The sequence below is a fragment of the Podarcis erhardii genome (genome assembly GCF_964252035.2).
Source record: "Podarcis erhardii genome assembly, chromosome: 18".
NCBI classification, from domain to species: Eukaryota; Metazoa; Chordata; class Lepidosauria; order Squamata; family Lacertidae; genus Podarcis; species Podarcis erhardii.
In genome coordinates, this window is record NC_138516.1 from 1,611,691 (window position 1) to 1,629,476 (window position 17,786).

General features: G+C 45.5%; 1 protein-coding gene across 2 annotated transcripts in view; it reads right to left on the reverse strand.

Annotated features, from left to right (window-relative positions):
* Positions 1-750: 750 nt before the first annotated feature.
* Positions 751-17,786, reverse strand: part of LOC309333035 (uncharacterized protein) — an 89,464-nt gene continuing 72,428 nt past the window's right edge. Inside the window, exons 2-6 of one of the 2 annotated variants that reach the window (XM_081846481.1) lie at positions 6,867-6,926; positions 5,241-5,460; positions 4,092-4,237; positions 2,007-2,123; positions 751-1,541 (exon numbers count right to left, since the gene is read on the reverse strand). In XM_081846481.1, coding sequence (XP_081702607.1) covers positions 1,248-1,541; positions 2,007-2,123; positions 4,092-4,237; positions 5,241-5,265 — 582 coding nt within the window. In that variant the 5' untranslated portion in view covers positions 5,266-5,460; positions 6,867-6,926 and the 3' untranslated portion in view covers positions 751-1,247. Of the gene's footprint in view, positions 1,542-2,006; positions 2,124-4,091; positions 4,238-5,240; positions 5,461-6,866; positions 7,088-17,786 lie in introns of those variants that run through there. The other variant, XM_081846480.1, reaches the window with a different exon arrangement.

The window sequence follows — 17,786 nt, forward strand, 5'->3', positions numbered from 1 at the left end:
TAAATATTATAAAATCAATGAAGGCTAAAAATATATGGGTTTAAAAATTAGTGGTTTGCAGGGGTGTTGATTAAGGAAGATGAATAGAATTATCAAAAACTATGGGAAAAATGGGAATGGGTTTGCTGATAAGATAAATGAGATTAGAATACAGAAGGGGGAGGTGTGAGGAGGTCGGTGAAATTAGGTTTAGAAAATAAGGTTTGAATTTATACTTGTTTTTGTTTGTTGGTTTATGTATGTTTTTATTGTTGTTTGTGTTTGTGTTTATATGTGTTTATTTGAAACTTCAATAAATATCATTTTTAAAAAAAATAGAAATAAATATTTGGAAAATGTCTCATATTATCCAAACAGATGTAGAGTTATGGAACTCGATTTGCCAGCTGTTCTAGTGATGCCCTATGCCCTCAAATAAATAAGAGCTTTCTGTTCTCAAGATCTGTCCGCTCAAATACAGCCACAACACATGGCAAATAAGTATGGCAAATGTATTATTATTAGTAGTAGTTAGAATATAATCCAAAATTTACAAATCATAAACATCTATAATGTATGTATAAGTACAAGAAATATTTCTGCCTGCGTTGTGGTGTTCCCTGACAGCAATTTATTACGTTGACTATTTCTTGTTTATGGACTTATACATTATAGATGAAGCTTATGATTTGTAAATTTTGGATTGTATTCTAACTACTACCAATAATACAGGTGAAACTCGGAAAATTAGAATATCATGGAAAAGTTCATTTGTTTCAGTAATTAAACTTAAAAGGTGAAACTAATATATGAGATAGACTCATGACATGCAAAGCGAGATATGTCAAGCCTTTGTTTGTTATGATTGTGATGATTATGGCGTACAGCTGATGAAAACCCCAAATTAACAATCTCAGAAAGTTAGAATATTGTGAAGAGGTGCAGTGGCTATTCAATCCGTAACACCTGCAATGGGTTCCTGAGCCTTTAAATGGTCTCTCAGTCTGGTTCAGTAGGAAGCACAATCATGGGGAAGTTGAATTACTGAAATAAACGAACTTTTCCACGATATTCTAATTTTTCGAGTTTCACGTGTACAATTGCCATACTTATTAGCCATGTGTTGCGGCTGCATTTGAGCAGATTATTCTGTATTGCAACACAGGGGTAAGAGCTGTCTGACAGTGGAACATCCCCTTCCTTGGAGGTTTCTAAACAGGTTGGGTGGCCGTCTGTTAGCCGCCATTCCTGCCCTTCAGGGGGTTGGGCTAGATGACCCTCGAGGATCCCTTCCCTCTCTGCAATCCTATGATTCTGTGACGCTCACCTCCGCTCACATTCACCCATTGGTCTTGGGAGTTGTCACTGGAGGTCATCTCAGCACTAGGGTCGCGGGATGGCAGGAGCATTGTGCTCTCTGGTGGAGCAGGGCTGGGGGGATTCGCACCCGGGTTGTCCCCACCACTGTCAGGCACCTCCTCGTCTGGCTGCTCACTCCCGTCCCCGGAGCAGCGGGGGTCCAGGACCTCCTCCCCAGCCTCATTTTCCTTCCTTGGATCCTCCTACAAACACAGTGAAAGAGAGAGAAGCTGGACTGTGAAGGAAGCTGCGCTCTGTCAGCAGGATTCGAACTCTGAGCAACAGAAGGAAGTAGAGATCATTGTATGATGGTTAAGATAGGAGAGAGAGAAGACAGGGGAGAAATTAAAAAAACACCATGGGAAATTGAGTGGGAAGCCAGGAAAACAAACAAAATAAATCTGTTATGTATTGGAATTAAGCCTTAAGCAATCTCAGCAGGACATCTTGAGGCAGTGAGTTCCACATGTTAACGCTGTGCTGTGTGACAGCCTCCTTGGCTCATCCAGAAAGGCAGAATGCGGCCCCCCACCCGTCTTTAAGTCTAAGCCAGTAAGAAGAAACATGTCCTCTTTCGGCATTGGCAAGATGTCAAGAGCACCTCTGAGGACGTGAAGAGGGCCCTTTCCCGCTCACTGCCTCCCCCGGGGCAAATCATCTTTCGTAACCTGCTGAGCTGGGTCTTCCTTCAGCATCAAGAATCCATCTTTCTCCTCCACCTCCAAATTGACATCAGTGTCGTTCTGAGATTTGTATTCTTCGCTGTCCGTCTCAGAGACGGTAAACTGGGAAGGAGACACAGAGAAGGGGCTGATCAATGGCTGTTCAGTCAATCAATCCATCAATCACTCTCTGCGCCAAACTCTGGGAACTGTAGGCCCATTTTAAGCCCCATTGAAAAAACAATTTCATAGATTTGTTTCTCAGTTTGACCCTTTTACATGGTTTTGTATGCATGGTTAGGCACTGGGGCCTGCTGTTTTATATTGTTCCTAGTTTAGTTTTTTAATTTTTTTGTAACAGTTTAGTTTTTTTATTGTAATTGTTAAGAGTGAATTTCCATTTAATTATTGTTTGCTGATATTTAACTTCATTGTGTACCATTACACGATGGAGTGTTGCTTTATTTGAATTAAGTTGTTTATTTTAAAGTTACGCTTTTATTACGGCTTTTTTTGTTTTGTTTCGGATCAGATTATTATGGCGTGTGTGATCTTTGTTGTTTCTTCAGCTTGTAAACTACTTGTGTATACAGAAAGACAGTATGCACATTAAAATTTGAATTGAATTGTAGCTCTGTGAGGGGAATGGGAGCCCCCTAGCAACTCTCAGCACTCTTAAACTACAACTCCCACAATTCTTTGTGAGGGGGAACCTCAGCTGTTTTAAATGGTATCACAGAACTCAAAGAACTCGTAATATCATAGGGTTGGAAGGGACCCTGACGATCATCTAGTCCAACCCCCCAATCAGGATTCGTATGGTGTGAGCACGGCCTTAAGTAATGATTGGATGCTTTTTAACATCTACACGAAGCCGCTGGGAGAGATCATCAGGGGGTTTGGACTGGGTGTCCATCAATATGCAGATGACACCCAGCTCTACCTCTCTTTCAAATCAGAACCAGTGAAGGCGGTGAAGGTCCTGTGTGAGTGCCTGGAAGCGGTTGGAGGATGGATGGCGTCTAATGGATTGAAGTTGAATCCTGACAGGACAGAAGTACTGTTTTGGGGGGACAGGAGGCGGGCAGGTGGGGAGGACTCCCTGGTCCTGAATGGGGTCACTGTGCCCCTGAAGGACCAGGTGCACAGCCTGGGAGTCATTCTGGACTCACAGCTGTCCATGGAGGCACAGGTCAAATCTGTGTCCAGGGCGGCTGTCTACCAGCTCCATCTGGTACGCAGGATGAGACCCTCCCTGCCCGCAGACTGTCTTGCCAGTGGTGCATGCTCTGGTTATCTCCCGCTTGGACTACTGCAATGCACTCTACGTGGGGCTACCTTTGAAGGTGACCCAGAAACTCCAACTAATCCAGAATGCGGCAGCTAGACTGGTGACTGGGGCGGCCACCGAGACCGCATAACACCGGTTTTGAAAGTCCTACGTTGGCTCCCAGTACGTTTCCGAGCACAATTCAAAGTGTTGGTGTTGACCTTTAAAGCCCTAAACGGCCTCAAAGGCCCAGTATACCTGAAGGAGCGTCTCCACCCCCATCGTTCAGCCCAGACACTGAGGTCTAGCGCCGAGGGCCTTCTGGAGGTTCCTTCGCTGCGAGAAACCAAGCTACAGGGAACCATGCAGAGGGCCTTCTCGGTGGTGGCGCCCGCCCTGTGGAACTCCCTCCCACCAGATGTCAAAGAGATAAACAACTACCTGACATTTAGAAGACATCTGAAGGCAGCCCTGCTCAGGGAAGCTTTTAATGCTTAACAGACTGCTGTATTTTAATACTTTGTTGAAAGCCGCCCAGAGTGGCTGGGAAAACCCAGCCAAATGGGCGGGGAAAGAAGTGCATTGCAGGGGGTTGGACTAGATGACCCCTGGGGCTCCCTTCCAAACTTTACAATTCTATGATTATATGTCTTAAAGGAAAAATAAAGCAAGGAGCAACTTATGGGATTTATCTGTGGTAAGGGGTGATCCGGATGAAATCCAAAATAAGTCAAGGGCCGACGTTTCGATGGCTGTGTCAAGTGGTTGTGGGGAAAACAACTTGCTTGCGTTAACAATGTGCTCCCAAGTCCCAGAGGTACCTCATAAGTCGGGTCCTCGGGATCATCTTCATCCGGTAATTCTTTCTGGAGAAGCTCAGCCCAGCAGAGTTCCTCCTCTAGAGTAACATCGTCTTTTTTCCTTTTGTTCCCTTTGCCTGATGGGTGGACAGGGGCATCCAATGTCTCTGCAGGAGGAGCAGCAAGATTAAAAACAGACAAACAACCGGCAGATGTCTTGGCAAGGTTGCAGGTTCGATCCCCACGTGGGGCAGCTGCCTCTTCCTGCATCGCAGGGGGTTGGACCACTAGGTAATCCACAGGGTCCCTTCCAACTCTATGATTTTGAACAGTAAGAGGAGATCCAGAAAAGCAGGTGTGAGCCAGGGTGGTGCGAGGGTTTGAGTGCTGGCCCTGGGAGACCAGGGTTCAAATTCTCCCACTCGGCTATGAAGCTCACTGGGACTGGGTGACCTCTCAGGTTTGTTGTGGGGATTAAATGAGGAGGGGGGGGGAGCTGCTTGAAGGAAAGGTGGGAGAGAAATGCAACAAAATGGGGGGGGAGTGTAAAAAAATGCACACGAAATTAATTAATTAATTAAATAAATAATAATAATAATAAATTATACCCTGCCCTTCCCGGTTCAAAAACCGGGCTCAGGGCAGCTAACAACAAATTTACATAACAGCAGCAGCATAAAATACAGTATAAAAACATGAATAACAATAAAAAAAAAAATTCATCAGATAATCCCCAGGGCTAGCTGGCTGAATGGGTCCTACTTGGGCCAGCGAGGAGGCCAGGGGAGAATTAGTTGTGGGGTCTCAGAGCGGGGAATCTTCATAAAAGGGGGAGGGGGAGGGAAGAAAGGGAAATAAAAGATCAGGCTGAATTCAAATTAAAGGCCAGGAGGAATAGCTCTGTCTTACAGGTCCTGCAGAAGGAAGTTAAATCCTGCAGGGCCCTGGTCTCACGGGACAGAGCATTCCACCAGGTCGGAGCCATCACTGAGAAGGCCCTGGCCCTGGTGGAGGATAGTTTGACTTCCTTAGGGCCTGGGACCTCTAAACCATGGTTGTTCATGGACTTGAAGGTCCTCTGCGGGGCAGACCAGGAGAGGTGGTTCCGTAAATATGCGCCCTACATGGCGACGCCTGCCCCTTTCCTTTGCCCCTGCCCCCGGGTCTCACCTTTGGGGACCAAATCCCGTTCCATGACGGTCAGATATCCGAAAGCACGCTGGAACCTCAGAGGGGCAAAGGCAAGGATGACATGCGCTACGGTTCCCAGCCGCTTCTTGGCGCGGCGCACGGGTCGGTCCGGAGACTGTGCCAGGGATCCTTTGGCCGTGGGGGTCCCCGCAGGGATGGCGAGGCGAGCCCAGGGGAGGAACTTGCGAAGGAACTGGAACTGAGCAGCCAAGAGCAAAGGAAAGCCATTTAGAGACGTACACCAGTCGCAGGCTTTCGTAGCCGACATTGACATGTAGAATGGGATATATAGGGAGAATAAAACATAAATCTGAACCTCAGCAGCGGATCTCAAGAGGTGACAGGAATAAACACTGGGAGATTTGGCTGTTGAGGTTTTACCAGTGCTGCGTATTATTATTATTTCCATTTCTATACCACTTTACATTTTAAAGAACAAATCTCAAAGCAGTTTAAAGGTAAAGGTAAAGGGACCCCTGACCATTAGGTCCAGTCATGACTGACTCTGGGGTTGCGGCGCTCATCTCGCTTTATTGGCCAAGGGAGCCGGCGTACAGCTTCCGGGTCATGTGGCCAGCAGGACTAAGCCGTTTCTGGCGAACCAGAGCAGCGCACGGAAACGCCGTTTACCTTCCCGTTGGAGTGGTACCTATTTATCTACTTGCACTTTGACGTGCTTTCGAACTGCTAGGTGGACAGGAGCAGGGACCGAGCAACAGGAGTTCACCCCGTTGCGGGGATTCGAACCGCCGACCTTCTGATCGGCAAGTCCTGGGCTCTGTGGTTTAACCCACAGTGTTTACAACGCATTAAAACATCAAATAAGACAACCCAGAATAAAAACAAATTCAAGTTTAAAGGGATATATTTCAGATCTATCGAGCCACCTTTGGGATGCCTCTGGGAAGCCCACAGAAATGTCCTTCGCGTCCCCCTTCACATTCAGCAGGTAGACTGCACCTGACTAGGCAGGTTCTATTCTCTAAGAAAGCTTAGAGGACTATTTCAAGGCCTCCTCTCCAACTTATGTCAGGCAGTCTACTAGCACCCCAGAAGCTAATGTGGCCCCCAGCCTCCTGGAATAATAATAATTATTATTATAATAATAATTTATTATTTGTACCCCGCCCATCTGGCTGGGTTTCCCCAGCCACTCTGGGCGGCTTCCAACAAAGATGAAAAATACATTAAAATGGAAAAGCTTGTCATCTAGGGCTGACAAACTGAAGATGTCAAGGCTGTGAAAAACAACTTGCCATGTCCTGGTGCAGCAAGAGAATGAGTGAAAAAGTTCCCTTTTTGCACCTCTCCAATTCATTTTGCCAATTCGCAATTCCTAAAAGATGCTCTCTTTTATTCTGTCCCAATTTGATGAATTCCTAACCACCTCAAACCCTGCGGAGTAATATTAAGAGCAGCTCAGTAGTTTTTCATCTTCTAGCCTAGCATCCTGCCTCCAACAGGGGACAGCCAGGAAGCCCTCAAGCAGCCCTTCCTTGCTGCTGGGTTCCTCGCCACCCCCAGGGACCAGACTTGGGGAGACCGGCAAGCACCCCGACACCCTAAAAAGGTCCAATCCACAAACCGACCCCGATTGTGACTTACCAGATACGCCAGCAGACGACAAGGGCTTCTTACAAACCAGACTGTCCGTGGCACAGAAGTCTATAGGAAAAGAGCCCAATTTGCCAAGTTAGTAGGAGGGAGGGGGAGCACATACTGTCCCACGAGATTTTAATCAGAATGCAAGAAACCCAATGCCCTTTCAAAATGTGTTGGAGAGGATTATTGGATTGTTTTTGTCGTATGTATTTTGTGTTTTTATATTGTGATTTTATCCTGCACCTGCCCTTGTTGCATCAGTGAATGCATTTCAGCTGGTGGGGGGGGGGGTGCTCCTTTTTTACACAACTATTAAAAAGAAGAAGAAAGAGCGTCTTTTGCACCTTGCAGGGTTGTTGTTGAAGGAACAGCCTCTAAGCCCAAGCCCTGAGCCCTTGCTTCCAGGAAACTTTGCTTCCAGGGAGACAGGGGTGGGGAAAGAGGGTGTTGGAAATGCCCCCAGTACCAACCCACCAAAATTTCCCGAGAGAGACATGCCGGTTAGCATGCGCAGATATCGGCCACAGGACTTCAGCCCCTCCCAAACAAAACCCTTTGAAGTAACTTGCTGCATAACTCCTGGTTGCTGAACCCAAGTACAGTAGTGCTCTGTCTACCAAAAACAATTAATTTTTATTTTATTTTTAACCAACAACCAAAACCCAACAGTGAAACCCCCCCAGGTGGCTGATACATTGGGTATACATAATCAACAATAACATATTCAAATTGACCATAAGTACAATTCTATATACATCAACACTCTTCCCTCCACAAGGTTTAATTTTTAACATTTTAATTGCCCCTAATTGTTCAAACCTACCCAAATAATTCAATATCTTCTCAAACCAATCCTCCTCCTTCTCACTGACCTTAAACCCTTTCATTTTGTGTATTTTCGCAGTTAGATATTCTAAAATTATAATGTTTTTCAGTTTTTTCCTCCATTGGTTCACCCCTAGCTCTTCTGCATTTTTCCAGTTACTCGCTATAACCCGTCTGGCTGCAATTACCATCAGTTTTACCCATTTACATTCCCCTTTTCTTTCTAACTCGGTGCTACTCAGGCTAATAAGAACCATTAATTTAGAGCTACAAAAAACTAGATCAAAACACAAAGGTTCGCGGTTCGTGTGTCAGGCCAGGTCCTGAGTTCAAATCCACTCTGCCACAAAGCTCACTGGTTGACCGTGGATCAATCATGGCCTCTCGGTCTCTCTTTCTCTCTCTCCTCGCCTACTTCTCAGGGTTGTTGGGGCCGGGATATACGCTTCCTCATTATATCCTCACACTGAGCTTTTCTCAGGTGTACAGGTGAGAACAGTAATAGATTACCTCCCAGGTTTGCTACAAGGATGTAATAATGTAGGCTTCCTCAACCTCAGCCCTCCAGATGTTTTGAGACTACAATTCCCATCATCCCTGACCACTGGTCCTGCTAGCTAGGGATCATGGGAATTGTAGACCAAAATCACCTGTCGGGCTGAGGTCGAGGAAGCCAATGCAATGATTCAAGCAATTTACAGGAACCACAGAAAAACAGAGGCATAAAGTCGGAAGGGACCCTGAGGGTCAGTGAGTGCCATCCTTTGGCCAACATGGGGCTCAAACCCACAGCCCTGAGTCTTGTGCTCCACTGACTGAGCCATCTTGGTTCTCAGGAGAAAGAGGCGAATGGCTTGCAGAATGATAAAACCATTCTCCCAAGAAGGTCTTTAAAAGGTAAGTCAAAAAAGCCTCCCCCCCCCAAATCAATGCAGTACGAAATAAACGCAAGTATAAATTAAAATAAATGCTAAATAAATGGAGAAACTCCCCCCCCCCACCCGCTGCTGCTCCAAGCCTTCCCCCTGGAAGCCAAAAACCTATGAATTCAGAAAGTCTTAAGAGCTGAACAATTTCCCTTCCTTTAATGGAACACTCAGTTTGATGCAGGTAAACCTACCTGCACTGGACTCTTTGGTTCCTTCTGCTCCATTGCATGGAAAGCAATGGGGACAAACTCTGATTCAATTAAGCAGCACACCCCACCCCACCCTTTAAATAGACCCAGACTCACCTGCCCTTCCAACCCCCAACAGATGCTGCCTTAGGTCCCGATCCTCAAATCACTTAGCCAGGGATTGAACTGAGACATGTTTGACCACATATCCAACTCAAATTGCACTGGAAGGGAGAGCTCAGCCGGTAGAGGAAGAGACTCTTAATCTCAGGGTTCTGGGTTCAAGCCCCACACTGGGCAAAAGATTCATGCATTGCAGGGGGTTGGGATAGATGACCCTCAGGGTCCCTTCCAACTCTATGATTTGGCTTAATTCAGACCCTGTGATTTCGAGTCAGACCATACGCTCATTTGGCTAAGAATGCCTACACTGTCTGGCAACGTCTCTCTGTTAGAATTCCTGCTCCCTGATTGTAGTCATGGGATTCTTGTCTTTCACATGACGGTGTAGGTTTTGACTCCGCAGAGTGGGAAGTGACAGAGACAGGATGTTTGTGTTCCTGTGTTCTGTGAAGTGGGACTATTGTCCTTTGTTCTTTTTCTCTTTGCTGTCTGATGCTAGAGAGAGGGGGAGCCATGTTGCAGTTCTCTGTGCATGTTTATATGTAAATAAAGTAATTAGCCAAAATGTTGAGTTGCTGGGGTCTGTCATGCATGATGCGCAAACTCTGCAGATCCCTGAGTGTGCCGGTGTCGGTTGGCATCGGTCGCTGTGATGTTCGGGCTGAAGAAAGTTTTTGAAGCTTCCGAACGATCGACTAGGAGGGAAGGAACATGCCTGTCGGGCATGTGTCTCTGACAGGGTCCTACTCGAGTGTAGGCTGAACTCCTGACACACTACAGGTCTTTTCAGGCAGGTGATTGTTCCTAGAGACAGCAGCAAAGTGGGGGGTTGCCACATAAAACAGGGAATAAGCCCCATTGACCTCAGCAGGGTTTACTTCTTCGTAGGCATTGCACGAGACCGCATGAGCACTCCGAGAGTGGGCCTACCTGACAAGGTAAGGCGGAAATGCGAGCACGAGAAAGCCGGAACGCAGCCTTGAGCTTATTGGAGGAACGGCTGGGTAGACATTCAATCAGCCAATCTTTCAAAGGTTAAGCTAAAAGCTAAGGAGAGCCCCGCAGGATCAGGCCCATTTAGCCCATGGTCCACCGGCCAACCAGCTCTTGCAAAGCTAGCAAGCAGGAACATGGTAATTCCAACATTTCTCGCCAGAGTGGTCCATGCTCTAGTTATCTCCCGCTTGAAGTACTGCAATGCGCTCTACGTGGGGCTGCCTTGGAAGGTGACTCGGAAACGACAACTAATCCAGAACGTGGCAGCTAGACTGGTGACTGGGAGTGGCTGCCAGGACCACATAACACAGGTTCTGTTGAATTTGTATAAAAATGGGAGGCCTTCAGAACATATCTTAAACAAAATTATACCATGTTAAAATCTGTAGCAGCTTTTGAGTGATCCCAGCAGTTTTTTTTATTAATTGCTTATATAAATAGAAACATTTATAAATTGTGAAAATATTAACATAAAAAATAGTATTTTGATATGGCAGTAAATTTATGTAAAAAGAATTAAGGAATAAATGGGAAGTCGGGTATAAAAGATAATGAGATTTTTTACTTTTATTGTAACATGAAATTGTAATCACAGATTTTTGTCATAATTTTTATCTTAATAACAGATTGTGTAAATTTTATTTTCTTTCCTTTTCCCTCCCCTCTTAAGTTGTACCCCCCTTTTCAGTATTGTTCCCTCTTTTTTTGTATGTAATAATCATGGAAATAAGCATGGGAAAAACAAACAAACAAACAAACAAACAAATAATAACACAGGTTCTAAAGGATCTACATTTGCTCCCAGTGTGTTTCCGAGCACAATTCAAAGTGTTGGTGCTGAGCTTTAAAGCCCTAAACAGCCTTGGCCCTGTATACCTGAAGGACCATCTCCACCCCCATAATCCAGCCCAGAGACTGAGGTCCAGCTCCGAGGACCTTCTGGCGGTTCCCTCCCTGTGAGAAGTGAAGTTACAGGGAACCAGGCAGAGGGCCTTCTCGGTAGCGGCGCCCGCCCTTTGGAATGCCCTCCCATCAGATTTCAAGGGGGAAAAAGAACTATATGACTTTCAGAAGACACCTGAAGACAGCCCTGTATAGGGAAGTTTTTAATGTTAGGTGTTTAATTGTGTTTTTATACATGTTGGAAGCTGCTATCATTATTGTTCCATGGCTTCTCACGGGGTTTTCCTGGTTCACCCTGGACCTCTGCCCGCAGGCTGTTTTTGGGACCTCCGCTGAACTCCTTGGTAGATCCCAAAGGCAACAAAGGCAGAGAGCAACCTTGCGCAGTATGTGAGGAAAGCCGCCTCTGACCCAGACCTCCCCTTTGTCTGCTGGGCTTCTGGCTAGACAGGCAGAGATGCCGCAAGACAGCTAATGACAGGTTGCCACCATGCCGTTGATGGATGGGCTGGTTCTTTTGAGAAGGCCAGGGTGCTGGAGTCGTAAGGCAGGGCGTGCTTTGCAGGGAATGTCATTTTGGAGATTAGGGTCGGGGAAGAAGCTCTGCAACTCCGCAGATGTCTCCAGGCTCCAACTCCCAGAGGCCAGCAGGTCTATTTCTCCATCACCATTCTCTGCTGAATACAGGAGGTGGACGGAGATCTCTGTTTATAAGAAGCATTCTCTGCTCAGCAAAAGATGAACTGGTTAAATCAGCATACCCTCCAACATTTCTCTGATGAAATTAGGGATGCCCTATTTAATAATAATGGGACGCGGGTGGTGCTGTGGTCTAAACCACAGAGCCTCTTGGGCTTGCCGATCAGAAGGTTGGCAGTTTGAATCCCCGCGACGGGGTGAGCTCCCGTTGCTCGGTCCCTGCTCCTGCCCACCTAGCAGTTTGAAAGCACATCAAAGTGCAAGTAGATAAATAGGTACCGCTCTGGCGGGAAGGTAAATGGTGTTTCCGTGCGCTGCTCTGGTTTGCCAGAAGCGGCTTAGTCATGCTGGCCACATGACCTGGAAGCTGTACATCGGCTCCCTTGGCCAGTAAAGCGAGATGAGCGCCGCAACCCCAGAGTCGGCCACGACTGGACCTAATGGTCAGGGGTCCCTTTACCTTTACAGTGGTACCTCGGGTTAAGAACTTAATTTGTTCCAGAGGTCCGTTCTTAAGCTGAAACTGTTCTTAACCTGAAGCACCACTTTAGCTAATGGGGCCTCCCGCTGCTGCCATGCCGCCGGAGCACAATTTCTGTTCTCATCCTGAAGCAAAGTTCTTAACCCGAGGTACTATTCCTGGGTTAGCGGAGTCTGAAACCTGAAGCATCTGTAACCTGAAGCATATGTAACCCGAGGTACCACTGTATTTAATAATAATAATAATAATAATAATAATAATAATAATAATAAACCACCCAACCCATCTGACTGGGTTACCCCAGCCTCTCTGGGTGACTTCCAACATGCATAAAAACATAATATAACATTAAACATTTAAAAAATCCTCCTTAACCCGCCTTAAGATGTCTTCTAAAGGTTGTGATTTACTTATCTCCTTGGAGGTCACATAACTCCCTACTCTGATGAAAATAGGGACATCCTAAGGAAAAGAGAGACATTCTGGGATCAAATCAGAAACCAGGACAGATTCTGTAAATCCGGGACCGTCCCTGGAAATTAGGGGCACTGGGAGGGTCTTCATCAGTCACGACACAATGGGCCAAAGATCATGGTCATAATATTGATATGTCTTCACGAGAAAAGCTGTGGAGCATAGAAATGAAATTTACTGCCTGTTACACACTAAAGGAAAACTATATGAAAATGATATACAGGTGGTATTTAACTCCAAATTGGCAAAGTTATACAAGATAGTATCAAACAAATGCAAAAAAAGTAAAATGAAATATAAAAATATTGAGGGAACTTTTTTCATATGTGTGAAAAAGCCAGAGGTTTCTGGGAAATGATTCACAATGAAATGAAAAAAAAAAAGTTTAAATTGGTAATTCCCCCCCAAAACTGAGACTTTTATTTTAGGGATAATAGGGTCATATCCCCCCCAAAAAGATGATTAGCTGATTTATGTATGCAACAACAGCAGCCAGAATCTTGTATGTGCAGAACTGGGATGAAGAGAAAACACCAACAAAAGAAGAATGGATTTTACAGCTTATGGAGCTGGCGAAACTAGCAGCAAAAATAAGAAACGAACCAAACCATTCATGGATGAATTGAATCCCTTTTTGGAATATCTAAAAAAAAATCATAAAGAGATGAAATCATGACTTTTAAAAAAAAGAGACTTTCAATCTCAGGGTTGTGGGTTCGAGCCCCACCATGGGCAAAAGATTCCTGCATTGCCTGGGGTTGTGCTAGATGACCTTTGGAGTCCCTGCCAACTCTGTGCTTCTGTGATCTATGATCCAGTCCTCTCTGGAGGCCTCAGGGCTTAGCAGAAAGAATGCCGTGAGCCAGGATAGAGCCCCAGGCCCCAGGCAGGGGCAGGCTGGCTCCAGGCCCGTTTGCAGCCGGTTGGGCAACCCCTGTGGAGAGATCCGTCAAGGTGTTTGCTTTCGAAAAGCTGCCCGAGAAATAACAACAGAGCAAAACAGTTTCCCCAAGCCGGGGGCTGTTTTGTGCAGTGATACCAGGTTGCTTAAGCAAACTTCCTAACCCCGGGGAGAAACTTCTCCGCACATGGCAAGCGTCCACATTTCCAGACCAAGTGTGACGGGTGATTTCGCCCCAAAGGGAGAGGCGCTGACAGGCTGTTTAAGCCTGCCCTGCCCCACCCTCTCCCCAATTTGGCTCCCATCCCTAGTTGTCTTTTTTCTTGGGGCTGAGTAGGATCTTTTCTGCTAGACTCTAATTGACCGGGGTCTTCTTTTCTCGCCTACTCCATACTGCATACCCTCCGATGAAAATAGGGATTTCCTAAGCAAAAGCAGGACATTCCTGGATCAAATCAGAAACCGGGACGGCTTCTGTAAATCCAGGACTGTCCCTGGAAAATAGGGACACTGGGAGGGTCTGTGTGATGTTTCTTGGAGTGTTGTTCCTTCAGTTTGGCTAATTGGCATGTGGTCCTGGCAGGGATCAGAAGGTCGGCGGTTCGAATCCCCATGACGGGGTGAGCTCCCGTTGCTCGGTCCCTGCTCCTGCCAACCTAGCAGTTCGAAAGCACGTCAAAGTGCAAGTAGATAAATAGGTATCGCTCTGGCAGGGAGGAAAACGGCGTTTCCGTGCGCTGCTCTGGTTCGCCAGAAGCGGCTTAGACCTGCTGGCCACATGACCCGGAAGCTGTACGCCGGCTCCCTCGGCCAATAAAGCGAGATGAGCGCTGCAACCCCAGAGTCAGTTACGAATGGACCTAATGGTCAGGGGTCCCTTTACCTTTACCTGGCAGATTTCAGAGAGTTCAGATGTACTGGGGTGCCCTTTGGCCTGACGGACACATCAGGGGGAACGTTGGCTAATGGGGCCACAGATGGAGGATCTCAGGAGACCTTGCTGTGGGCACACAGAGTGCAGCTGTTACCTTGCCCAGGGGATCGGGGCAGAAATTACCCCCATGTATTAATGAACACCTGCCCACATTTAAGTTGATTTGGTTACATTGGTTGAATCTGGCTAGTTCATTGTTTTTGCAGATCCTCAAGTGGTTAAAGTTAATAAATAAAACCTAATCATCCACGTTGGGTTTTCTGGACTCTTCTTCCTGGTATGTTGGCAATGGAGGGATGCCTTTAAATTTCATCCTCACAACAACCCTGTGAGGTAGGTCAGGCTAAGAATCACGGAATTATAGAGTTGGAAGGGACCCTGAGGGTCATCTAGCCCAACCCCCTGCAATGCAGGAATCATCCAATCTCTGCTTAAAAACCCCCAAGGAAGGAGAGGCCACAACCTCCCGAGGGAGACTGTTGAACGGCTCTTACCAGTACTATCAGAAAGTTTCCCCCCCTGATGTTTAACCAGAATCCCTTTCCCTGTAACTTGAAGCCGTGGGTTCGAGTCCTACCCTCCAGAGCAGGAGAAAACAAGCTTCCTCCATCTTCCATGTGACAGCCCTTGAGCTATTTGAAGATGGCTCTCAAATCTCCTCTCAGTCTCCTCTTTTCCAGCTCCTTCAACCATTCCTCATCAGGTCTCGCTTCCAGGCCCTTGATCATTTTGCTCTCCTTCCTTTGCACACCTTCCTGCTTGTCAACATCCTTCTTAAATTGCGATGCCCAGAACTGGACGCAGTATTCCAAGTGTGGTCTGACCAAGGCAGAAGAGAGCAGTACTTTTACTCCCCTTGACCAGGACATTATGTTGCTGTTGATGCTGCCTAGAGTAGCATTAAACTTTTTTGCTGCTGCATCACACTGTTGACTCATGTTAAGATGGTGGTCCACCAAAACCTGTTTAGAAGAGGTATCGCCCCTCCAAGAGATTGAGGAATGGCTATATTTCAAAGAGGCATTCCCTATGACAGATGCACAGACATCTCTGTTTAGTAGAGGCATTCCCACCTGGGGAAAAGGGACGGCCTTTCAGAACATGTGGCAAATTAGGTGAGTCCCAGGCAGTGCAAACTTCAGGGACCTGCAGACCTCAGCTGGTATCTGTCAACCTTTGGGGGTGCACAGCTGCCCCTCGTCCCTATATAATTGCAATGTTGGCCTACAAGGAAGACTGAGAGGTTGCACCTGGTCTACGGGAGAAGCTGCAGAAGGCTCGGGGAGAAGATAAATCCATCAAGTGACCACAAAGTGGCCTGTTTGGTCGGGCAGAGGGTGCGTCGCGTCCAGCAATGCTGTCCTGCCGGATCTCCCAGCAGCTTACAAGGTCTGGATGGAGACATTTGACCTCCCATAAAGGGGGCCTCATGCATTCAGTACGTCAGAGATTGCTTTTGTCTGCCCCATAAGCCCATACCCTCCAACATTTCTCTGAATAAAATAGGGGTGTCTTATTCTATAGTTATTCTCACTGGGGAACAAAAAAATTGTTGCATTGACACCTGCAGTTGTTCTAACTTAATTTCGACGTGCTGATTTCATATCTGAAGTTGCTTTTGTTCTGTAAGCTCTAAATTTGTTTTTGTAATTCATGTTTTTCACTTTTCACCATAATCTTTGTTTTTCACAATGCAAGAATTCAATATTTTGTTAAACACATAGCCAAAGTAGTACAATATGAGTATAAATGTAAATGACTCATATAGCATTGAAAATGACATGTATATCTATGTACAGTTGGAGGTATGCAAAAAAAAAAATGTATTCCCTTGGGATACACAATATACTGGGGAACATTTTTTTTTTTTCATTTTCTGTTGCATGAGATTTTTCAACTGTTCTTATAGTCGGAAATTGAAATATAACTACAGCGTGTACACGAAAATCGATTTCAGATTTGAAATCAGCATTGAAAGAACATATAAGAACAGTTGAAAAATCTCATGCAACAGAAAATGCAAAAAAAAAAAAAAAAGTTCCCCAGTGAATTTCTTCAATGGAAAAAGGGCCATTATTATTATTATTATTATTATTATTATTATTATTATTATTCCCCACCCTTCTGACAGGGTTGCCCCAGCCACTCTAGGTGGCTTCCAACATATATAAAAACGTGAAACATTAGAAAACTTCCCTATACAGGTAAAGGTAAAGGACCCCTGGACGTAACTTATTTCATTGGCTTGAGGGTCAGTAACTCCCTCCCACATTTTTGCAGTGAAAATAGGGACCTCCTAAAGGAAAGCGGGACATTCCAGGATCAAATCAGATACCGGAATGTCTTCTGTAAATTCAGAACTGTCCTTGCAAAATAGGGACACCTGGAGGGTTCTTTTTTAAAAAAAAATATAATATTTTTTATTAAGTTTTCCATTTTAGCAATCCAATCAGATCACATTAAGTATTCCAAATTATACAAATACATATCATATAGTCCAAATATTCTGCCAAATTATAAATTTTTGTTGGGGCTTCCCATGCTTCAAGCTCAGTGGGGTTCCAATCATCTTATGTTTCTACTGCCTTGAGTTTCCAAAAGTTCCTTCTTTAAATCTTTCTGTTGTTATCCTTCCTTCTAAACCTGGAGGGTCTGCACCAGGTTCCAAGGCTCTGGAAGCAAGCAGTTTTGTGTCCTTGTAGCCGAGAAGCCCCACTTCTGAACATTGTTATCTGCAGGGCATTTTTCTAACTATCTTTCCCCTTCTCCTCCATGAATTTGCCCAAACTTCTCTCAAAGCCATTAAGGTCAGTGGCCGCTGCTATCTGCAGTGGCAAGGAGTTCCATAGCTTAACTATGCGCTCCTGAATTACAGCCATGCAAACAATGGCCCTTTTGTTCTTATTTTCACTTTCTCCTCCAACAGAGACCTTTTCACCTGCCTGATGAGTCATTTGTTCTGCAAATGATATTTTTTAAAACACCCCAAGGCACACACCCACTGAAACACACCTTTATTGCCCCCCCCCCTTTTCAGTGGGGCTATACCAAAACCTGGCATGGCTTGGAGAGTTTGCTTGCCAACGGTAATCCTCCCAGTTTAAGGAAGGGGAGCCTCATTGTTCTGCCACTTCGTGTTGCCCAATATATCCATCTCAGGCCCTTCAGTCTCTCCAACCTCCCATCACCTTCCTTCAACAAAATGCATCCATCCTGCAGCCCACTAGTTCCAGAGCAGATTAGCAAGCTGACTCCCAAAGAGGCTGATTCGAGATGAGACAGCAGCGAGCTTTGAATTTATTTATTTTTATAAATAATATTTATTAAAATTTTAAAACTTACAAAAAGAAAAGAAAATGGATTAAACATAACAGAACAATACAATACAATACAAAAAACAAAAGTACTACATATACATAACAAAAACAAAACAAAAACAATTTAAAAAAACCCACAGCCAATACTTTCAA